The sequence below is a fragment of the Xyrauchen texanus genome, chromosome 12 (assembly GCF_025860055.1).
Source record: "Xyrauchen texanus isolate HMW12.3.18 chromosome 12, RBS_HiC_50CHRs, whole genome shotgun sequence".
Taxonomy (NCBI): domain Eukaryota; kingdom Metazoa; phylum Chordata; class Actinopteri; order Cypriniformes; family Catostomidae; genus Xyrauchen; species Xyrauchen texanus.
Window position 1 is genome coordinate 44,426,546 of NC_068287.1, and position 21,245 is coordinate 44,447,790.

The 21,245-nt window shown below is 39.4% G+C and overlaps 1 protein-coding gene and 1 pseudogene across 5 annotated transcripts in view; both read left to right on the top strand.

Annotated features, from left to right (window-relative positions):
- Positions 1-15,398, top strand: part of LOC127653192 (uncharacterized) — a 104,258-nt gene extending 88,860 nt beyond the window's left edge. For all 5 annotated transcript variants that reach the window (XM_052139778.1, XM_052139777.1, XM_052139779.1 and 2 more), the window contains 7 exons: positions 165-239; positions 8,943-9,005; positions 10,093-10,188; positions 10,583-10,672; positions 14,407-14,425; positions 14,527-14,578; positions 14,694-15,398. In XM_052139778.1, the coding sequence (XP_051995738.1) occupies positions 165-239; positions 8,943-9,005; positions 10,093-10,188; positions 10,583-10,672; positions 14,407-14,425; positions 14,527-14,578; positions 14,694-14,762 (464 nt within the window). In that variant the 3' untranslated portion in view covers positions 14,763-15,398. The remainder of the gene's footprint in view (positions 1-164; positions 240-8,942; positions 9,006-10,092; positions 10,189-10,582; positions 10,673-14,406; positions 14,426-14,526; positions 14,579-14,693) is intronic.
- Positions 15,399-17,345: 1,947 nt separating this feature from the next.
- LOC127653190 (uncharacterized) overlaps positions 17,346-21,245 on the top strand; it is a 48,287-nt pseudogene continuing 44,387 nt past the window's right edge.

Genomic DNA, 21,245 nt, shown 5'->3' on the forward strand with positions numbered 1-21,245 from the left:
TGATTGACCTCATTTTTAACAACATTAACTACATCAAGATCAACTATTGCACACACTTTACTTACTGATGATAGAACTTAATTATCTACTTTATTCATATGATGATGTTGTGTTAATCAAAATTAAGTTTTTCTGTATGTTTGTTTGTTTGTTTTAATTCACAGGTTTCTTTGGATGGACATGTGTCATTTTATTTCTCCATGTTCTAAGGATGATGGCATTCTTTGACAGTGTGTTTGGTAATGAATCACTAAATTCTGAATTGCCGTGTGCCCTTTCATCACACTTCACTGTATATATAGTTATTTTAATATCAGACCAAAATTACAGTCACAGGGGAAAGATGGTATAATTTAACTAAAGCTTAAAGGGATAGTTCTTCCAAAAATGTAAATTCAGTCATTGTTTACTCACCCCTGTGTTGTTATAACCCCATATGACTTTCTTTCTGTTTCTTAACACAAAGAGAGCAATCGTGACTTCCTGTTGCTTACGGCACGCTGCACGAGTGTTTGTAGCCTGCTTAGCCTTGCTTATTCTTATTCTCATACGTCGTCTTTTTATCCTTTGTCATTTCACCGCCTTTTCGGGTTTTTCCGCTTTTCTACTGTTTTGTCTATGTGTATGTAGCTTTTCTATTGTTGCTGCTGTCGCCTAGCTCAAGTTTGTGTTTGTAGCCTGCTAGCTTATTTAGCATCACTTACACTTATCTGTTTTCAGCCTTTAATCCTTAACATCTGCCATTTTTCAGTACGCATCAGGTTTTCACCCGCATTATTCTCTTATCGCGATTCAACTGCTTGCATTTTCCACCTGCATCCGCTTTATATTTTTTATTGCAATTAAACTGCGTGCATTTTACATCGTGCACCCGTTTTTCATTATTGCATCGATCTCAAAGCACTGCTTATCAAGAACAACAAACAATTGAGTGAGGGATTCACGTCAATCTCAAACCCTCACCGCTCCCAAACAACCAACAACAACAACAACAACAACAAAAAATTGCGTGAGGGATTCACATCGATCTCAAACCCTCACCACTCCCGAACAACCAACAACAACAAACAATTGCATGAGGGATTCACATCGATCTCAAACCCTCATCGCTCCGGAACAACCAACAACAACAAACAATTGCGTGAGGGATTCACACTGATCTCAAACCCTCACTGCTCAGGAACAACCAACAACAACAAATAATTGCATGAGGGATTCACACTGATCTCAAACCCTCACTGCTCAGGAACAACCAACAACAACAACAAACAATTGCATGAGGGATTCACACTGATCTCAAACCCTCACTGCTCAGGAACAACCAACAACAACAAACAATTGCATGAGGGATTCACACTGATCTCAAACCCTCACTGCTCAGGAACAACCAACAACAACAAACAATTGCATGAGGGATTCACACTGATCTCAAACCCTCACTGCTCAGGAACAACCAACAACAACAAACAATTGCATGAGGGATTCACACTGATCTCAAACCCTCACTGCTCAGGAACAACCAACAACAACAAACAACTGCGGTAAGTCATTGCATCCACTCATGTTACTTCCAGCATTGCATGTAACAAGTTTACAATAGCCTCTTCCGTCAGCAGTGAGGGATTCACATTTGATAAATGTAAGGAATTAATCAGGCTGATGGAGAAGGTTAATGAGTTAGAAACATAGTGGAAGTCAGTTGGAAGCAGAAGCCAGTAGATACTGTTTCAGATGCTGGTAGTACAGCAAGCAACACACACACTTTGGTTCCGGCTGTAGAGCCCCCGCTGCAGGGCATTTGGGTGACGTCTCTGCAGCATACTCGCTCAGCAAAGCGACACTACTCTCCCATTCCTGTTAGAGTTTCCAATCGGTTCTCGCCACTCAGTGATGCACCCACTGAGAATAATTTTGAAAGAGCCCTTGTTATTGGTGATTCTCTTGTAAGGAACATGGAAATAGAGACTCCTGACACTATTGTTATATGCATTTTGGGTGCCAGATCATCTGACATCAAATCAAATTAACAAGTGCTGGCTAATGCTAAACGTATATTTTCTAAAATTGTTATTCATGCGGCAATAATAATATCCGGCTTCGCCAGTCGGAAATTACGACGCCAGTCGGAGATAATGTTAGAGGTGTGTGAATTTGCAAAAATGATGTCAGACACTGTAATATGCTCTGGCCCCCTCCCTGCTCTTCTTGGTGATGAGGTTTATAGTAGATTAGATTCACTGAATGGCTGGATGAGTGGTGTCTGGAGAATAGAATATGATTTATAGACAATTGGAAGAGTTTTTGGGGTAGACCTGACCTGCTAAAGAGAGACGGACTCCATCCCTCCAGGGAATGTGCCGCTCTCCTCTCTAGTAATTTGGCTCATTGTCTTCATAGTGATAGTATTTGACTAACTGGTGACCAGGTCAGGAAGCAGACAAACTGGTTAATCCGAACATCTGCTAGCTCTCTTGAGACATCACACAGGTCACATAAACTACAACATATAAAGACTGTAGCACCTAGATATCATATAGAGATTGTGTCTGATCCCCGAACTACCAACCACAAAACCCTCACTGAATAATTTAGAAAAAAATTGTAAATGTATTAATGTCAAACTTGAACAAAACAAACAAATTAAAGATAAACATCATATAAAGATAGGGCTACTAAACATTATCTCCCTTTCTACCAAAGCACTAATTGTAAATGTAAATTATTACAGATCATAGATTGGATGCACTCTGTTTGACTAATACCTGGCTTAAACTGGATGAATATATTAGTTTAAATGAATCTACTCCCCAGGTTATTGCTATAAGCATGAACCTCATCATGAATCTCATCTGAAGGGTCAAGGAGGAGGTGTTGCTACAATTTACAGTGAAGTTTTTGGTGTTACTCCGAGGACAGGGTATAAATTTAAGTCTTTTGAACTAATAATGCTTAAAGTGACACCGTCAGATATACATAAAAAAACCTCTTTTGTCTTTTACCCTTGCTACTGTATATAGATCACCTGAGCCTTATTCTGATTTTGTTGGTGAATTTGCAAATTATTTATCAGATCATGTAGTTACTGTAGATAGAGCTTTAATTGTTGGTGACTTCAACATTCACATAGATAATGAAAATGATACATTGGGATATCGATATTCTCAACTCTCTTGGAGACAGACAAAATGTAACAGGACCAACTCATTGCCATAATCATATGCTAGATTTAATTATATCATATGGAGTTTATGTTGATAATATAGAAAATCTAACGCAGAGCGATCAGCGAATGTTACTCAATCTACACCACGCTATCATTCAGGTAGAACTATTCTTTCAACCACTAAAGATAGCTTCACTAATAATCTTCCAGATCTATCTCATATACTCAATAAACCCCAAAGCCTAGAAGAACTTGAAGTAATAAATGTATAAATACAGTCTTCTCTAGCACTCTTGATAGTGTTGCCCCCCCTTCAACCATGGTACAATGATCACACTCATGCTCTCAAGAGAGTAGCTTGGAAAATGGAGCGCAAGTAGAAGAATACAAAATGTGTGGTATTTTGTGGTGCATGGAAGGATAGTGTCTGTAGCTACAGACAGGAAAACAAAATTGCCATGTCAGCATATTTGAGCAAACTCATAGAAAATAACCACAACAATCCTTGGTGTTTATTCATTTCTGTGGCTAAATTGATTAGGAATAAAGCCTCAACAGAACCAGATATTACGTTGCAGCACAAGAGTAATTTCATGAATTTCTTTACTGATAAAATTGAAATAATCAGAAATAAAATGCAATCATCTGTCATAGCACCTCAGAAAATAAGATGCTAAAAAAAGTCTCATAATTTTCCTCACATTCAATTTCAATCCTTCACTGTCATAGGTTAATGAAGAGCTAACAAAACTTCTAACAAAACTAATCGAAACATAAAAAGCGACAACATGTTTGTTAGATCCAATACCAACCAAGCTCTTAAAAGAGGTATTCCCTGTAATCTCAGAACAATATTATTAACTCCTCACTATCCTTAGGACATGTTCCAAGAAACTTTAAAATGGCAGTTATCAAACCACTTAATAAGAAGCCACAACGTGATCCTGGAGAACTGGCTAATTATAGACCAATATAAAATCTCTCGTTTATGTCGAAAATACTAGAAAAAGTAGCATTCTCCCAAATATGATTATTTATACAGAGAAATAGTTTATATGAACAATTTCAGTCAGGATTCAGGCCTCATCACAGTACTGAGACTGCTCTTATCATCTGATCATGGCTGCATTTCACTTCTAGTGCTTTTAGATCTTAGTGCTGCATTCGACACGATAGATCACAACATTCTCTTGAATAGGCTACAGAATTATGTTGGCATTTGTGGAGTATGGTATAGGTCCTATTTAGCAGACTGCTACCACTTTGTCTATGTAAACAAGGAACTGTCAACCAAACAAAAGTATGGAGTGCCACAGGGATCAGTTTTAGGGCCTCTGCTTTTCTCCTTGTGTATGCTTCCCCTGGGAGATATTATCAGCAATCGTGGAATAAGTTTACATTATATTTCTTCAAAACCTGATGAGATTTCACAATTCTCCAAATTAGCAGAGTCTATAAATGAAATGAAAGATTGGATAGCCAGAAATTTCCTTCTACTGAATTCAGACAAAACAGAGGTACTAATTATTGGACCAAAAACCTCTCGATGGATGTACTGTTACATCATCTTCAACAGCAAAGAACTTGCTGTTATGTTATATTTGATACAATCTGTCCTTTGAAAATCAAATTACAAATGTTTGTAGAACAGCATTGTTCCACCTAAGAAATATTGTTAAATTACAGCACATGCTCTCTGTTGCTGATGCTGAAAAACAAATTAATGCGTTCTTGATCTCAAAACTAGATTATTGTAATGCATTACTGGGAGGATGTACTGCAAGTTCAATAAATAAACTTCAATTGGTTCAAAATGCAGCAGCCAGAGTGCTGAAACCAATAAATATGATCATATTAGCCCCATTTTATCGTCGCTACATTGACTACCTGTTAAATTCCGTATTAATTAAAAAATTCTGTTAACTACGTACAAAGCTTTGAATGGTCTCCGCAGTACTTAAGTGACATTCTGTCATGCTATATTCCATCACGTTCATTACGATCACAATATTCTGGCCTGTTAATAGATCCTAGAATATCAAAATCCACAAAAGGAGGTATATCTTTTTCATATATGGCTCCTAAACTATGGAATAGTCTCCCTAGCACTGTTCGGGACTCAGACACACTCCCTCAGTTTAAGTCTAGACTAAAGACTCATCTATTTAGCCAGGCATACAGCTAATTTATCCTCCAACCCACAATTAGGCTGCCCACTATTAGTTTGATTTGCCGGAACCAGAAACAGGGATCATGATCTATAACTCTGCAATAAATTGATTGGCATCTATGCTAATATTATTTTATTTGTTTCCCTGTCTCAACTTTGGGACTCCTATACTGAGGTCACCAGAACCAGCTGGATCCAGATCAATTCCTGCTTCGTGCTGGACTCCACTGCTATGTCTCATTGTGTGATGATGACTAATAGCAGCCGGTGCCAGCCAAACATCACTTCAGTCTATTACGATGGACTTCAGAGGATGAACTGATGCCAACTCCAACCATAAGACATGGGATACTTCATATACCACTGCCTGAACCCTGGATTTAGGATAGACCTCACCAAAATTACCAGCCAGGTTGAACTGCGATGCACCTAATTGATCTCTGCCTGTATCACCTTGATCTAATGATGGAATACAAAGACTATCAATTAATTGCCAACAAAAGCCTTCATCAGCCAATTAACAAGGACAATTGCATCTATGTGAACTTCTGCAGTTAATCCAGGATGGACTTCAAAGACATTAATCATTAATCTAACAGTTCATACAAAATCTGTGTTTAAACACTGTCCCTTAACACTTACTTAGTTTATTCATTTTAAACCATGACTTGCACTATACATAAGTAATATTTACATTATATTCATGATGTTAGCCAGAGGGGAACTGGCCCCCACAGTGAGTCTGGTTTCATTAACCAACATCTTATGGAGTTTTGTATTCCTTGCCACAGTAGCCTTCGGCTTGCTCACTGGGGTTATGAATGCAATTATTATTTAATTACTTATTGTTAAACACAATTCACAATCGTATTTTATCAAACTACACGATGATGACTCTAAGACATTATAGACATTACAGTTTGATCTTCTGTAAAGCTGCTTTGAAACGATGTGTGTTGTGAAAGGCGCTATACAAATAAAAATTAATTGAACTGACTCGTAAAAATAAATAAACAAGAAATGTGCTCAGTGATGTCATACAATGTGCAGTTTATGGTGACTTTTATAAATGGTGAATATAAGTGATTTCAGCATGTATACCCACGTTCAACAAGCTTGCATTTTTAACTTTAGCCAAGTATACACGTAGTGTTTATTAAAATGTATCATTAGCTGAGAAGATCATGTGTCAGACCCACCAGAATACCAATTAGTTGGGCTGATTTAAAAAGCAGTGTAGATTATCACCACGTATTACTTCAGTAAGTTAAGTACATTAAAAAACAAAATACATTTACAGCAAAACATATTTAAAAACACTAAATATAGCAATAGTATTTATTAATTTAAAAAAACAAATGTTACATACTGTATGTCGCCGTGCTTTCACTAGACACACACAAATACATTCAAGTGCAAGGGATTATGGGTATTGCTGCCAGACTATTTAATTCTCCAGTTGGCAAACTCAGTATTCCACTTTACAGATGATCACAAAGTTTCCACAGAAAATCCATTAAATGGACAAGCCAATGCAGATATTGTGCATTATGTTGTCTACTAGTAAGGTCAATAGAGCAATCCAACAACCTGATGAAATTATTACTTACAATATTTACATATCATAAAAATACATTATATTAAATAAGAAAATATTCCTTGTCAAATGATCAAGCCAAATGACCTGTGATAGCACACTTATGGCATTAATGAGAGGGGGAATGACTCTGCCACAAATGGATCCTCAGTGATTAAACTGAGCATGCTCAAAAGTCTGTAAGACCAAACGTTACATTGTAGTGTTCACATTGTTTACAATTTTAATTTGATCAAACTAAATGGCATAAATGTTCACCTTATTAATTAATCGTAACTTTCTCTAGATAGTTCAAACAACTTTTAAAATACTGTTTGTCTGACGAAACGGGACTTTAATTATTTATCATTATCATTAATCATCATTTACTCACCCTCATGCCATCTCACCCTCATGCCATCTCAGATGTGGACTTTCTTTCTTCTGCAGAACACAAATTAAGATTTTAAGAATAATATTTCAGCTCTGCAATAACCATACAATGCAAGTGAATGCTGAACAGAACTCACATAGGCAGCATAAAGGCAATTCAAATGACTCCAGTGGTATAAATCAATGTATTCAGAAGTTATATGAAAGGTGTTGGTGAGAAATGGATCAATATTTAAGAACTTTTTTACTCTAAATCTCCTCTTTAACTTTTACATCTGAAAGTCACATGTTTAGTTTCAATAACACATCTGAAAGTGAAACTTAGTGGAGATTTAAAATAAAAAGGACTTCTATATTGATCCGTTTCTCACCCACACCTATTATATCACTTCAGAAGACTTGGATTAAACCACTGGAGTCTTACGGATTACTTTTATGCAGCCTTTTTGTGCTTTTTGGACCTTCTGAGTTCAACTCATAAGTTTTTAGGAGATACAGTATATCACTGAATACACTTATGGCAGGTGTGTCTTGAATCGTTTATACATTACTATTCAAAAAGAGTTTCTCAATGGGGAAAACGAAAGTAATTTTTACTTCTGTTCTGGAATTCGACTGTTGCACTATATTGCTGTGCTCATAGTATTGTGTTGTTGAAATGTGTCCAAATATAATACGTGCACAGCAGTGATGTCGAAGCTACCTTAAAATGTTTGCTTGCTACAAGATTCTCATATTTTATAGATCAAGCTTCTCTTTTGAATAATAATAAGCTACACCACAAGCTAACAAATAGTTTAAACTCTACATTAAGACATTAATGTTGTTTATGTTTTTTCATATAACAAAATGCTTATTTGAAATTAATACTGCAATTATCACATCATTTTCTCAATTTCAGTCTGTTTTTTTTACCTTTGCCAAATCTTGGTCTGGCTCTTAGGGGGTCTGTTCTTGACTCCAACTCTGCTAGAGACTGAGCGGACATGTCCAATGGCTTTTATAGTAAAATTTAAAACATGTCACAGGTTAACAGCTCTTTTATTTGATACTTGGTCAAAGCATGAATGTGAAGTTTCCATTAGTTCTTTCAGCACTGTCTCTGGTGGTCTTCTGCTTAGTTATATTTTTGACAAACATTATAAACAGATAAGATACACTTCACTGAAATATCGTACCATAATGCATAACGTGTTTATGTCAACTCTTCTGACAAACACAGCAGCCATTTCATAATTGTTTTGCAATCCAGGTTTAGTGTCATTTGACTTCAAGAATGCGGTTCTTATTCAGCTTTTATCTGTTCACTATTTTGAATGTTTACAAAAAAGACTGTCTTGTAAAATCTATGCTGAAGTATATAAATGGTTTTTTTTATGTATTGACATTTCTCAATATATTCAAGTGTTTTCTTCAGTTCTTGGGTGTTGAAAATCATGTCCATAGTCTTTAAAGTATTTAATATGTTGCAAACATCAAATTCTCTCCATAACAGAATAATAGAAGATCTCTGAATGAGTGAAGGAAGCTGTGAACTTGAATAATAAATAAGATGCTATTAGAACAGATGAAGACAAATCCATATATTCTGCTTCTCTTTATATCTCCTCATATTTCATATTTCATTTTTGTTTTAACAGTGGCTGAACATGCAGGAGAACAGACACAACAGACTGAAATGGGCCAACAAGGAACAAATCTGTGTAATTAGTGATTACTACTACTACATAATCCTTTAAACTGTTAATTTCATTTATTAAAAAAAATAAATCATTATAACAAATACCTATTTATTGCATTTATACAATAAAAACGTCCTGGTTACTTTCATAGCCTCCGTTCCCTGATGGAGGGAACAAGATGTTGTGTCTATGTAGTGACACTAGGGGTCACTCTTGGGAGCCCAAGACACCTCTGATCTTTGATAAAAGGCCCATGTTTTGTGCTGAGGAGCTGAGAGAATGTCCCGACCATTTCAGGGGTAGTCCAGTGTTGTGGCAGGAGGGACACAAATTGTTGTTCCCTCCATAAGGGAACAGAGGTTACGAAAGTTACCAGGATGTTATCTTACCGACCTTAACCAGGGTCTGTGCAAGTAGGCTCACTGGGGGAAACGTATTTGTGTAGTCGAGAGGGCCTGAGGCTGCGTTGCATGCAGTGCCCCAGCCATAGGCTATGCCTCTCTCATCTCGACAAGGTTTAGCCAAAGGTGGCACTCCTGGACCACCAAGGTGGACATCGCCCACCCGAGAGACCGTGCCATAACCTTCGTCGCCCGGAGGGCGAGGTTGGTCGCCAAGCGCCGTTCCCGCATAAATCCCGGGGCAGAACTACCCTCGTACAGTTCTTTTAGCTCCTTGGTTTGGTGAACTTGCAGGAGAGCCATGGCATGCAGGGCAGAAGGGACAACGTAAACCTACAGGCCCTGGACGGGAGCTTTGGGCTCCCGCATCAGGTGGCGGCGCTGTGTGGGCATAGATGCACCGCAAGCGCCTTATCCGCCGGGGGATACCTGAATATCCCTTGGCCACCCCACCATCGAGGGTAGTGAGGGCGGGGGATGCAAATACCACTCACCAATTCCCATTGGCCTTTTATCAAAGATCAGAGGTGTCTCCGGGTCCCAAGAGGGACCCCTAGTGTCACTACAATGACACAACGTTGAGTGAGTGACAGATAGGGAACTGTAGTATTGTTGGGGAAATAAAAAGAGAGATATTCAAAGGTAAATAATAAAAGCTAATAATATGAATATTTAAAATGTGATATTTTGTGCATTTTTTGTTTCAGTGTCTCTCTGTAATGTATTCATGTACATGTTTGGAGCAGTTGGTGTCATTTTGTTGAACTCAGTTGCTCTGACAGCAGAACTGGAACAGAAATCAAGTGAGTGAACATTTAATTTCATACAGTATTTTGATGTTGATTACACAGAATGAGCTTAGTCTGCGAGTGTAATGTATCCAATGACTTACTCAGCAGCCAATGAGTGCGGTGCGTTTTTATCTGTCTCGTGTATTTATTCATGTTGTTCTTTTCTACAAGTACTCTTGAGTGTGTCACTGATAGTGTAACAGTGCTGATCATTCAGTGAGGTCTACAGAACATTTACAATTTAAACACACCATGTTGCAATGTTAGACATTGACATTAAACATGAACATATTGCATTAATATATTTAATCTTGCTTTACCCATTTTTTAAATGTACAGTATATCCTCATCTTTAAATTGTAATTGCCTTAATCTTTGTGTAATTCATAATTTTGGGAATTTCTAGAACATGGCGAGCGCGCATTGGAGGATCTGCGATTCATTGTTTTTCCATCTGAATGTGTTTTTGTCTTATATTGGTTTCTGTTCACTTTCTGTAAGTATCTTTCAAATCATTTATTAAGATGTGCTTTAATTTTACATTTAAATGTTTATCTACTTTTAGAAAACTTTAAATGGATTCAGGTTTCTCACACATGGACTGTGTTTGTGTGTGTTGATTGACAGTTTAATAACTGAAATACTCTGTTAATTAAAGCAGTCCTTTCAGTAATTAATGCTACACAATTTAATGTAAAAATGTATTTCTGAAGGAGGTTTAATGGTGTGAAAATAAGACAAATATTTAAGAAGGAATTTCACAGTCTGATTTAGTTTGTATGTTGTTGCTGTTGTTTAACTGCTTAATATTTAGAAGGAAAAAACGGGGCTATTTGTCACATCAGGAAGTTGTCACAAGGACAACAGTTGAAGTCAGAAGTTTACATACACTTAGGTTGAAGTCATCAAAACAAAATTTTAACCACTCCACAGATTTAATATTAGCAAACTATAGATTTTTAAAGTTGTTTAGGACTTCTACTTTGTGCATGACACGAGTAATTTTTCCAACAATTGTTTACAGACAGATTGTGTCACTTTTAATTGACTATCACAATTCCAGTGCGTCAGAAGTTTACATGCACTAAGTTAACTGTGCCTTGAAGCAGCTTGGAAAATTCCAGAAAATGATTTCAAGCCTTTAGACAATTAGCTTCTGATAGGAGGTGAAATGAATTGGAGGTGTATCTGTGGATGTATTTTAAGGCCTACCTTCAAACTCAGTGTCTCTTTGCTTCATCATGGGAAAATCAAAATAAATTAGCCAAGAGGTCTAAAAAACATTGTGGGTCTCCACAAGTCTGGATCATCCTTGGGAGTAATTTCCAAATGCCAGAAGGTACCACGTTCATCTGTACAAACAATTTTACGCAAGTATAAACACCATGTGTGGTCTACACAGCCATCATACCACTCAGGAAGGAGATGCATTCTGTCTTCTAGAGATGAACGTAGTTTGATGAGAAAAGTGCAAATCAATCCCAGAACAACAGCAAAGGACCTTGTGAAGATGCTGGAGGAAACAGTTAGACAAGTATCTATATCCACAGTAAAACGAGTCCTATAACAACATAACCTGAAAAGCTGCTCAGCAAGGAAGAAGCCGCTGCTCCAAAACTGCCATAGAAAAAAAGTGCACATTTTTGGAGAAATGTCCTCTGGTCTGATGAAACTAAAACTGAACTGTTTGGCCATAATGACCATCGATATGTTTGGAGGAAAAAGGGTGAGGCTTGCAAGCTAAAGAACACCATCCCAACCGTGAAGCATGGGGGTGCAGCATCATGTTGTGGGGGTGCTTTGCTGCAGGAGGGACTGGTGCACTTCACAAAATAGATGACATCATGAGGAAGGAAAATGATGTGGATATATTGAAGCAACATCTCAAGACATCAGCCAGAAAGTTAAAGCTCGGTCACAAATGGGTCTTCTAAATGGACAATGACCCCCAAGCATACCTCCAAAGTTGTGACAAAATGGCTTAAGGACAATAAAGTCAACATATTGGAGTGACCATCACAAAGCCCTGACCTCAATTCGATAGAACATTTGTGGGTAGAACTGAAAAAGCATGTGTGAGCAAGGAGGCCTACAAACCTGACTCAGTTACACCAGTTCTGTCTGGAGGAATGGGACAAAATTCCAGCAGCTTATTATGAGAAGTTTGTGGAAGGATCCCAAAACGTTTGACCCAAGTTAAACATTTTAAAGACAATGCTACCAAATACTAACAAAGTGTATGTAAACTTCTGACCCGCTGGGAATGTGATGAAAGAAATAAAAGCTGAAATAAATAAATCTCTCGACTATTATTCGGACATTTCACATTCTTAATATATAGTAGTACCTAAGTAATAACCTAAGATAGGGAATGTTTTCTACAATTAAATGTCAGGAATTTAGAAAATCTGAGTTTAAATGTATTTGGCTAAAGTGTAAACTTCTGACTTCAACTGTATATTTAAGTAACGTTTCGATTTACACAAATGTGTGTTCATGAACTGATTTGTTTTACTGTCACATATTGCTGAAAGGACATTTGTAGGCAGTTTAATGCAAGTGTAGATTTGAAGAGAGGTGTAGATTTACATGAAACATTATTTAAAAGGTTAATGTGAACAGTATTTATATATTATCTACAGTCGTATGCAAAAGTTTAGGCACCCCTGACAATTTCCATGATTTTCATTTATAAATAATTGGGTGTTTGGATCAGCAATTTCATTTTGATCTATCAAATAACTGAATGACACAGAAATATTTCAGTAGTGAAATGAGGTTTATTGGATGAACAGAAAATGTGCAATATGCATCAAAACGAAATTAGACAGGTACATAAATTTGGGCACCCCAACAGAAATATCACATCAATATTTAGTTGAGCCTCCTTTAGCAGAAATAACAGCCTCTAGACGCTTCCTATAGCCTGTAATGAGTGTCTGGATTCTGGATGAAGGTATTTTGGAACATTCCTCCTTGCAAAACATCTCCAGTTCAGTTAGGTTTGATGGTTGCCAAGCATGGACAGCCCACTTCAAATCACCCCACAGATTTTCAATGATATTCAGGTCTGGGGAATGGGATGGCCATTCCAGAACATTGTACTTGTTCCTCTGCATAAATGCCAGAGTAGATTTTGAGCAGTGTTTTGGGTCGGCGTAACTTCAACTTTGTGACTGATTCCTCTACATTATTCTCAAGTATCTGCTGATATTGAGTGGAATCCATGTGACCCTTAACTTTAACAAGTTTCCCAGTACCGGCACTGGCCACACAGCTCCACAGCATGATGGAACCTCCACCAAATTTTACTGTGGGTAGCAAGTGTTTGTCTTGGAACGCTGTGTTCTTTTGCCGCCATGCATAACGCCCTTGTTATGACCAAATAACTCCATCTTTGTTTCATCAGTCCACAGCACCTTCTTCCAAAATGAGGCTGGCTTATCCAAATGTGCATTTGCATACCTCAAGCGACTCTGTTTGTGGCGTGTGTGCAGAGAAGGCCTCTCCCGTACAGCTTCTCCTTGTGCAATGTGCGCTGAATTGTTGAACGATGCACAGTGACACCATCTGCAGCAAAATGATGTTTTAGGTCTTTGGAGGTGGTCTGTGGGCTGTTTTTGACCGTTCTCACCATCCTTCGCCTTTGCCTCTCCGATATTTTACTTGGCCTGCCACTTCTGGCCTTAACAAAACTGTGCCTGTGGTCTTCCATTTTCTCACTATGTTCCTCACAGTGGACACTGACAGCTTAAATCTCTGCGATAGCTTTTTGTAGCCTTCACTTAAACGATAATGTTGAACAATCTTTGTTTTCATGTCATTTGAGAGTTGTTTTGAGGCCCCCATGTTGCCACTCTTCAGAGGAGAGTGAAAGAGAACAACAAGTTGCAATTGGCCACCTTAAATACCTTTTCTCATGATTGGATGCACCTGTCTATGATGTTCAAGTTTTTGAAATTTCGTTTTGATGCATATTGCACATTTTCTGTTCATCCAATGAACCTCATTTCACTACTGAAATATTTCTGTGTCCTTCAGTTGTTTGATAGATCAAAATGAAATTGTTGATCCAAACACCCAATTATTTATAAATGAAAATCATGGAAATTGTCAGGGGTGCCTAAACTTTTGCATACGACTGTATATATTAAACTGTAGATATATAACCTATATATTCATTCTCTCACTCTCTGTGCTGTTTTTCTCTCTAATGGCTCTAATTACAAAGGAAACCTAGAAAACCTGAGTAAGTTGAAGTTTTCAAATCTTTAATATAGTTATAATTAAAATTGGTGTACATCAATATTTAGTCTGTCACAGGTGTTTGAATCCGGTTGTCTTTTACAGATCTGTAAACAATGGAGGGAATGTACGTCAAAGACACAGACGTAACCATCCGGTAATGTAAAGTTTATATACCATGTATCTGATTATCTCCAGATTCATTATTAATGTGTTAAAATAAAGTTATGTTGCCATTTTTTAATCTCGTGCATGTCTTTTCTTGAACACAGAACGCAGCAGAGATTCATGAACTGCAGAATCTGTCTTCACTGATTCACAGAAATAATGAGAGAAACTGATTGATCTGATCACATGATGAATCTCTCGGCAGTTCCCCTTGAAAAACAAGATGAGAGTCAAGATTCATTTTGCATTTGTAAAGCAGAATGTGTGGTGAAATGAAGTTACTGTTTCTTATAATGTTTTATTGATGTTTGTGTCATTTCATAAGATAACCTTGTGAACTTTTTATTCATTTATATTTCTGTACGTGTGGTTTGTTATGACAGTTGAATCTGCTCATCTACAGTATGGTATTTATTTGTGTGTTTATCAGTTCACAGTATTGTCCGACAAAGTCCAAAAGCATTTCGCTACACTGAAACTAAGAAAAATGACTTCAAAGTATTATTTTACAAATGTGTATTATAAAATAGTCTCATAATGTTTTCTCTAAAGCTCAGTACAGTTGAGTCAGATTTATCTGTTACACTGTTGGACAGATCAAAAGAAACTTGATTTCAGCCATAACTTAAAGTGTAAACTCTTTTAAACATGTTGACAGATGTGCCAATCTTTGTATTTTAAGATGTTTTATTATTTTTATAATATTCTGTCATTATGGTATTAGGATGTCATGCAAAAAATAATACTCATGAAGTCTTCACCATTATTCCTAAAATCTTTCCTGTGTAAAATAAAACATATTTTTCTAATCTCTGATATGACTCGTGTGAGTGTGCATTAATTTTAAACACATTTATACTTATTTCACTAATTGCATCTGTTGGCATTTGTTGGGGCAGTGTCTGTACTGTCTGAGTGAGGTTGTGCAGTATTTCTACTTGCCCTGACCCGACACTTTAAATGTCTTTAAAGACATTTAAAACCACAAAATGATGAAAGAAAAAGTAGCCCTGTAGATTTCTAGCTTCTAAAATGATAATATAACTGTGACGAGGCAGGCAAGTAATGAGGATCTTCATGCAGCTTTATTAAACTGAAAAATAAACAAGCTAACTGAGAATATAAGGAAAACCAAACACAGTGAACCTAGCACAGAGCATAGACAAAACATGCAAAAACTGACAAAAGGAAACACAAGGGAAAACCTGGGGAAACAATCAGGGAGAAACTAAACAAGTATTCCAACATAAAAGCGCCACTTCAAGGCATATAGCTGCCTCGTAGAGTGAACCCTGGCCTGAGTGATCATTTATCCCACCGCCGGTGGTAGGCCACTTAGATTTTCCCGTCATGGGGCCAGACATGCAGATTCAAGAGGTCTGGGCGCAGGTGCCAGATGGTGCCCCGTCCCTGAGAGAGGAGGTCCTGTCTCAGGGGTACTTGCCAGGGAGGGGCAGTCGCAAGGAGAACCAAGTCTGGGTGGGCCAGTACGGTGCAACAACAGTGACCTCTTCTTCGTCCTCACTGACCTTGCACAAAGTATCATCCAAACCTCTGTTAGTAATTCAAAAATGTCACTTCAAAAATTGAAACCAGCACAACCCGGAGATTATAAAATCTTGCGAAGGTATTGGTGTTGTCCAGCCCGCTGCCCTTCAGATATCTGCTAGAGAGGTTCCATTGGCAAGTGCCCACGAGGATGCCACAATACTCATAGAGTGTGTTCTTAATCCCAAAGGGGCGGGCACACCCTTGGTCTGGTATGCCAGTGCAATGGCATCCATTATCCAGTGGGCAAGCCTCTGTTTGGAGATAGTGTTCCCTTTCCCTGTCTGCCAAAGCAGACAAAGAGCTGCTCAGAGCATCTAAAGCTCTGCTTGTGATAATATATATATATATATATATATATATATATATATATATATATACAAATTTTTTATATTAATTCGTGTGTGTTTATGTTGTTTTTGTTATTCACTTGTGTAGATTTCTCTTATTTATTTGTTAAAAACGTTTTGCTTAAATGCTGAAAGTTGCAGTAGAAATAAAGCTAGGCTATATTATTTATTTCCCCCAAGAGCCAATTATGTATCTATACTACATTTACTACATGTACAATTTTAACAAGTGTTTTAGATATAATACCCGTGACATTATTCATTATCATGCATATTAAATACACGTATGTGTTCATTTGGACAACATTGTAGCATTAAGTGTTGAGTGTGTCAGATTGACAAACTAATTTTCTTTTGTAAAACACGTGACACCTTAGTGTAAAATCTACCAGTAGGCAACATATTGATGTAACGTTCAATAAGCAGACAAAAAAGACCCAGAGTCGACTTGTGTAGAAACACAGATAACTGTTTCCATAAGGAGGTAGGGCAATGGTTTGAAATCATTAGAATTACATTTCAGAGTATGTGCTGCCATCTAATGGAAAATGTATAACTTGTCATCCTAGCTGAACTTTCGTATCGGGTTGGGTGTCCTGTGCGCACAGCCGGGCCAATGAGACCAATGCTATGAGTTCTTTCCCCCGCGATAACACGTTCAGTCTGAATGTCCCTAATGATATAAAAGGAAAACCACTAACTTTCATTCATTCAGCTAATAGTATCTGTTCTTGCTGGATATTTAGTGATTCTTCCCCTACTGTCCATGTAATGACGCAACTCCGGTTCATCTGATGATAAAACAAGTTATGACATGCGCAGAAATGTTTCGAAAGTGAAAGTCAAAGTATTTGTAGATATGTCCTCTGCCCGTATGACAGTCCGCTGACAAAAGCTCGAATTTTCACGATTATTTTAGGATGCTATGGTTTCGTCCAAGTTATTTTTATTGATGAAGATGGACATTCTTTACTGTATTTTGATGTCCTTCCTGATAATCGCCAATGGTATGTAATATTTATAAATATTACAATAAACAGTATAATAAATAGCTTTTACATGTTTTTACTCAATGGAAACAAAGTGTCTGTTTCTTTACAGGGTTTGTTGTGAAAGGTCCCACTGGTCCTCTGTTGGTTCCTCTGGGAGTTTCAGTGGTTTTGCCCTGTTTTGTTGACAAACCCTTGCTAACCAAAGGACTGAAGGTGGAATGGAGGAGATCAGACACAGACACTCCGGTTCATCTGTATCAAGATGGCGGCAGTAGACCAGAGGTCCAGCAGCAGGATTATCATGATAGAGCTCATTTCTTTACTGACCAGATTCAACATGGAAATTTCTCCCTCCTGTTGAACAATGTGAGACCTGAAGATAAAGGATTTTACACGTGTAAAGTGTTCGGTGAGCTGGATTCTGGTGAAACTGTGGTTGAAATAAAAGATATTGGTAAGTGAGAACTTCTGGTGCTAATTTAAACCCAATTGGATTTTACATTTTTTATGTTGTTAAATTTAAACCGATTTCAATCCTTTAGAGCGTTTGATACTATCAGGATCGAGTCGTTCCATATCTGTGTATGCGGGTGATGACGTCACTCTGAACTGCTCTGTGGACTCTCGCATATCACACCTGAAGAGATTGAAGAAGTTTCATGGAAGAAAACAAATAAAGATGGAGACTTCCTGGTCCTGCTCTACCAAAACAAAAAGATTAATCCAGAATCATCACATGAGCGATACAGAGACAGAGTTGAGTTCTTCACTGATGAAATCCCCAAAGGAAACTTCTCTCTCAGAATGAAGAGTGTCAGAACTGAAGATAAAGGAGTTTACATGTGTCAAATGTTTGCTGGAGGAGTTTCAGCCAACACAACTGTAGAACTGCTGCGACTTGGTAAGACAACAGATATAAATAAATGGCATTTGGAGTCTAAACTGTGATTGCATATCAGTTGAATTCAATATTATTCAATAGTAAGTTGATACATTGATTGGGAACAGCTTTCAATCAGGCAAATGAGCTAGGTTGACAGGATTAGTATATGTGCCGCTTGCTTATTAAGGGGAGTTCGACTATGACGTTTATTAGTAATCAGGTGTACTATGTTCACCCGGAGGGCGAAAAATCCTATAGTCGTAACATTGACAAGGGATCTTTTAACTCGTGCTATTAAGCAGCTTTTAATGTCCTAGCCACACCTTAGCAACCATTCTGAGCACCCTAGCAACTGTATAACAACATGACCCAACCATATCTCGGCACAAGAACATCGTAGATACATGGGGGTGGGCTCTTTTGACACCTGTCATTTTGAGTACTTTGGCCATTGGGACATTGTGGTGACAAGATTTGCCACAGCAAACACATCTAGTAATTAAAATGCAATGTAACATTATTGTTTACTCTGTTTCCTGTCCTAGCCGTGTGCATCCTGCCTTGTTATTCCAGTCCGTTTTCCTTCAATGTCTTCATGTTGTAGTTCCCGTTTTCCCATCGTGGTTGTTTACTTTGTTCCTGTCTTGTTTATTTTAATTTTGTTCAATAAACCTGCACGTAGATCCAAACTCCCCGTCTGCCTCTGCCTTTTTTCATAACAGAACAAACGACCCAAGAATGGATCTAGCGGTGTTACACGCTAACTGCAGTCTGCTAAGCCTCATGCAAGAGGACTGTCCGGTGGAAGACCACATCCGTGATTTCCTCGAGCTGGCGAGTGTCACGGACTTCCCAGACTCCTCCCTGGTGGATTTGTTCCGGGCCAACCTGAACAGTGCGCTCAAGGAGCGGTTGCCACCGGCGACGCGCAGCTGGATGCTCCGCGATTTCATTGAGGAGACTCTGCTGGCCTGCGCCTCGCCGTTCACTGTGGGCGTCGTCGAGGAGAACCCTGCCTCTCCTCCCACAGTGGTAACCCTCCATTCGTCCATGGCTCATCCCTTCACGCCTGCCCCGCCTGTCAGCAAGCCAACCCCCACGCCTGCCTTGGTCAAAGAGTCAGCGCTGCCAGCTTCGTCCGCCCGGAGGAGGAGGAGAAGAAAGGCTTCCGCTCCCCAGTTTACGCCTGCCACGGTCAGTGAGCCAGAGCCTACACCTGCCACGGTCAGCGAGCCAGAGCTTACGCCTGCCACGGTCAGCGAGCCAGAGCCTACGCCAGCCATGGTCAGCGAGCCAGCGCCTGCAGCCCCGACGGTCAGCGAGCCAGCGCCTGCAGCCCCGACCATCAGCGAGCCAGCGCCTGCAGCCCCGACCGGCAGCGAGCCAGCGCCTGCAGCCCCGACCGTCAGCGAGCCAGCGCCTGCAGCCTCGACCGTCCCAGAGCCTGTAGCCTCGACCGTCCCAGAGCCAGCGCCAGTAGCCTCGACCGTCCCAGAGCCAGCGCTAGTAGCCTCGACCGTCCCAGAGCCAGCGCCTGTAGCCTCGACCGTCCCAGAGCCAGCGCCTGTAGCTCGACTGTCCCAGAGCCAGCGCCTGTAGCCTCGACTGTCCCAGAGCCACCGCCAGTAGCCTCGACCGTCCCAGAGCCAACACCAGTAGCCTCGACCGTCCCAGAGCCAGCGCCAGTAGCCTCGACCGTCCCAGAGCCAGCGCCAGTAGCCTCGACCATCCCAGAGCCAGCGCCAGTAGCCTCGACTGTCCCAGAGCCAGCGCATCTCGAGCCTCCCAGGGCTCCGCCTCCTAAGCCTTCCACGGCTCCACCTCTAGAGCCTCCTACGGCGCCACCTCCCTCGGCTCCGCCTCCAGAGCCTTCCAGGTCTCCGCTTCTAGAGCCTCCTACGGCACCACCTCCCTCGGCTCCACATCCAGAGCCTCCTACGGCTCCGCCTCCAGAGCCCTCCAGGGCTCCGCCTCTAGAGCCTCCTATAACGGCAACTCCCTCGGCTCCACCTCCTGAGCCTTCTACGACGTCGCCTTCTGGAGCGACGCTCCTTTGAGGGGGGGTTATGTCACGATCTCCTGTTGTCTGCCCCGTGTTTCGTGTCACAGTCACAAACTACACTTCCCATGTTTCCCGGTCCTCATCATTCTGTCATTGTTCGCACCTGATTGTCATTTGTTTTCATCATGTGTCTGTTTACTTAAACCCCGCTGTTCCTCCATTCCCTTGTCGTTCGTTGTTCCCACTGTTTTGATGTTTTTGGAAGGTCCTTATATTTACTCTGTTTCCTGTCCTAGCCGTGTGCATCCTGCCATGTTTTTCCAGTCCGTTTTCCTTCAATGTCTTCATGTTGTAGTTCCCGTTTTCCCATCTTGGTTGTGTACTTTGGTCCACTTCAAAACCAATTATAATAACTGTACTGCACGATGTACTGTAACTGTCTATGTCTCACAGGTTTCTCTCCTTTACACATAATGGTGTTGATTCTCTGTATTACTGCATCTGGATCTGCACTTCTGCTCCTCTGTCTGATCTACTATAAGCCAAAAGAAGAGGGTACGTTTGCAGAAAGAACTTCTTATATTGTTGTAAATGACTGATGTCAGTTTTTGAAGTCCTTTTATGGATTAAAAATAATGTTTAAATTAACAAACAATGAGTTAAACTGCAGTTACCCTTCTGACTGAAAAAACATACCATTTGTGTTTTCTTTATAGATACAGCCCTGAATCTTCATGCATTTCTGGTCTTTTGTCCAAATATTATCATGTTCTTTGCTTTTGTCTTCTGGGGTGTTACTGAAGGTAAGTGTTTCTGTTATTTTTATTATTTCTATTTCTATTATTATTATTATTATTAAAGGCCAATCCTGAAGGGGCGAG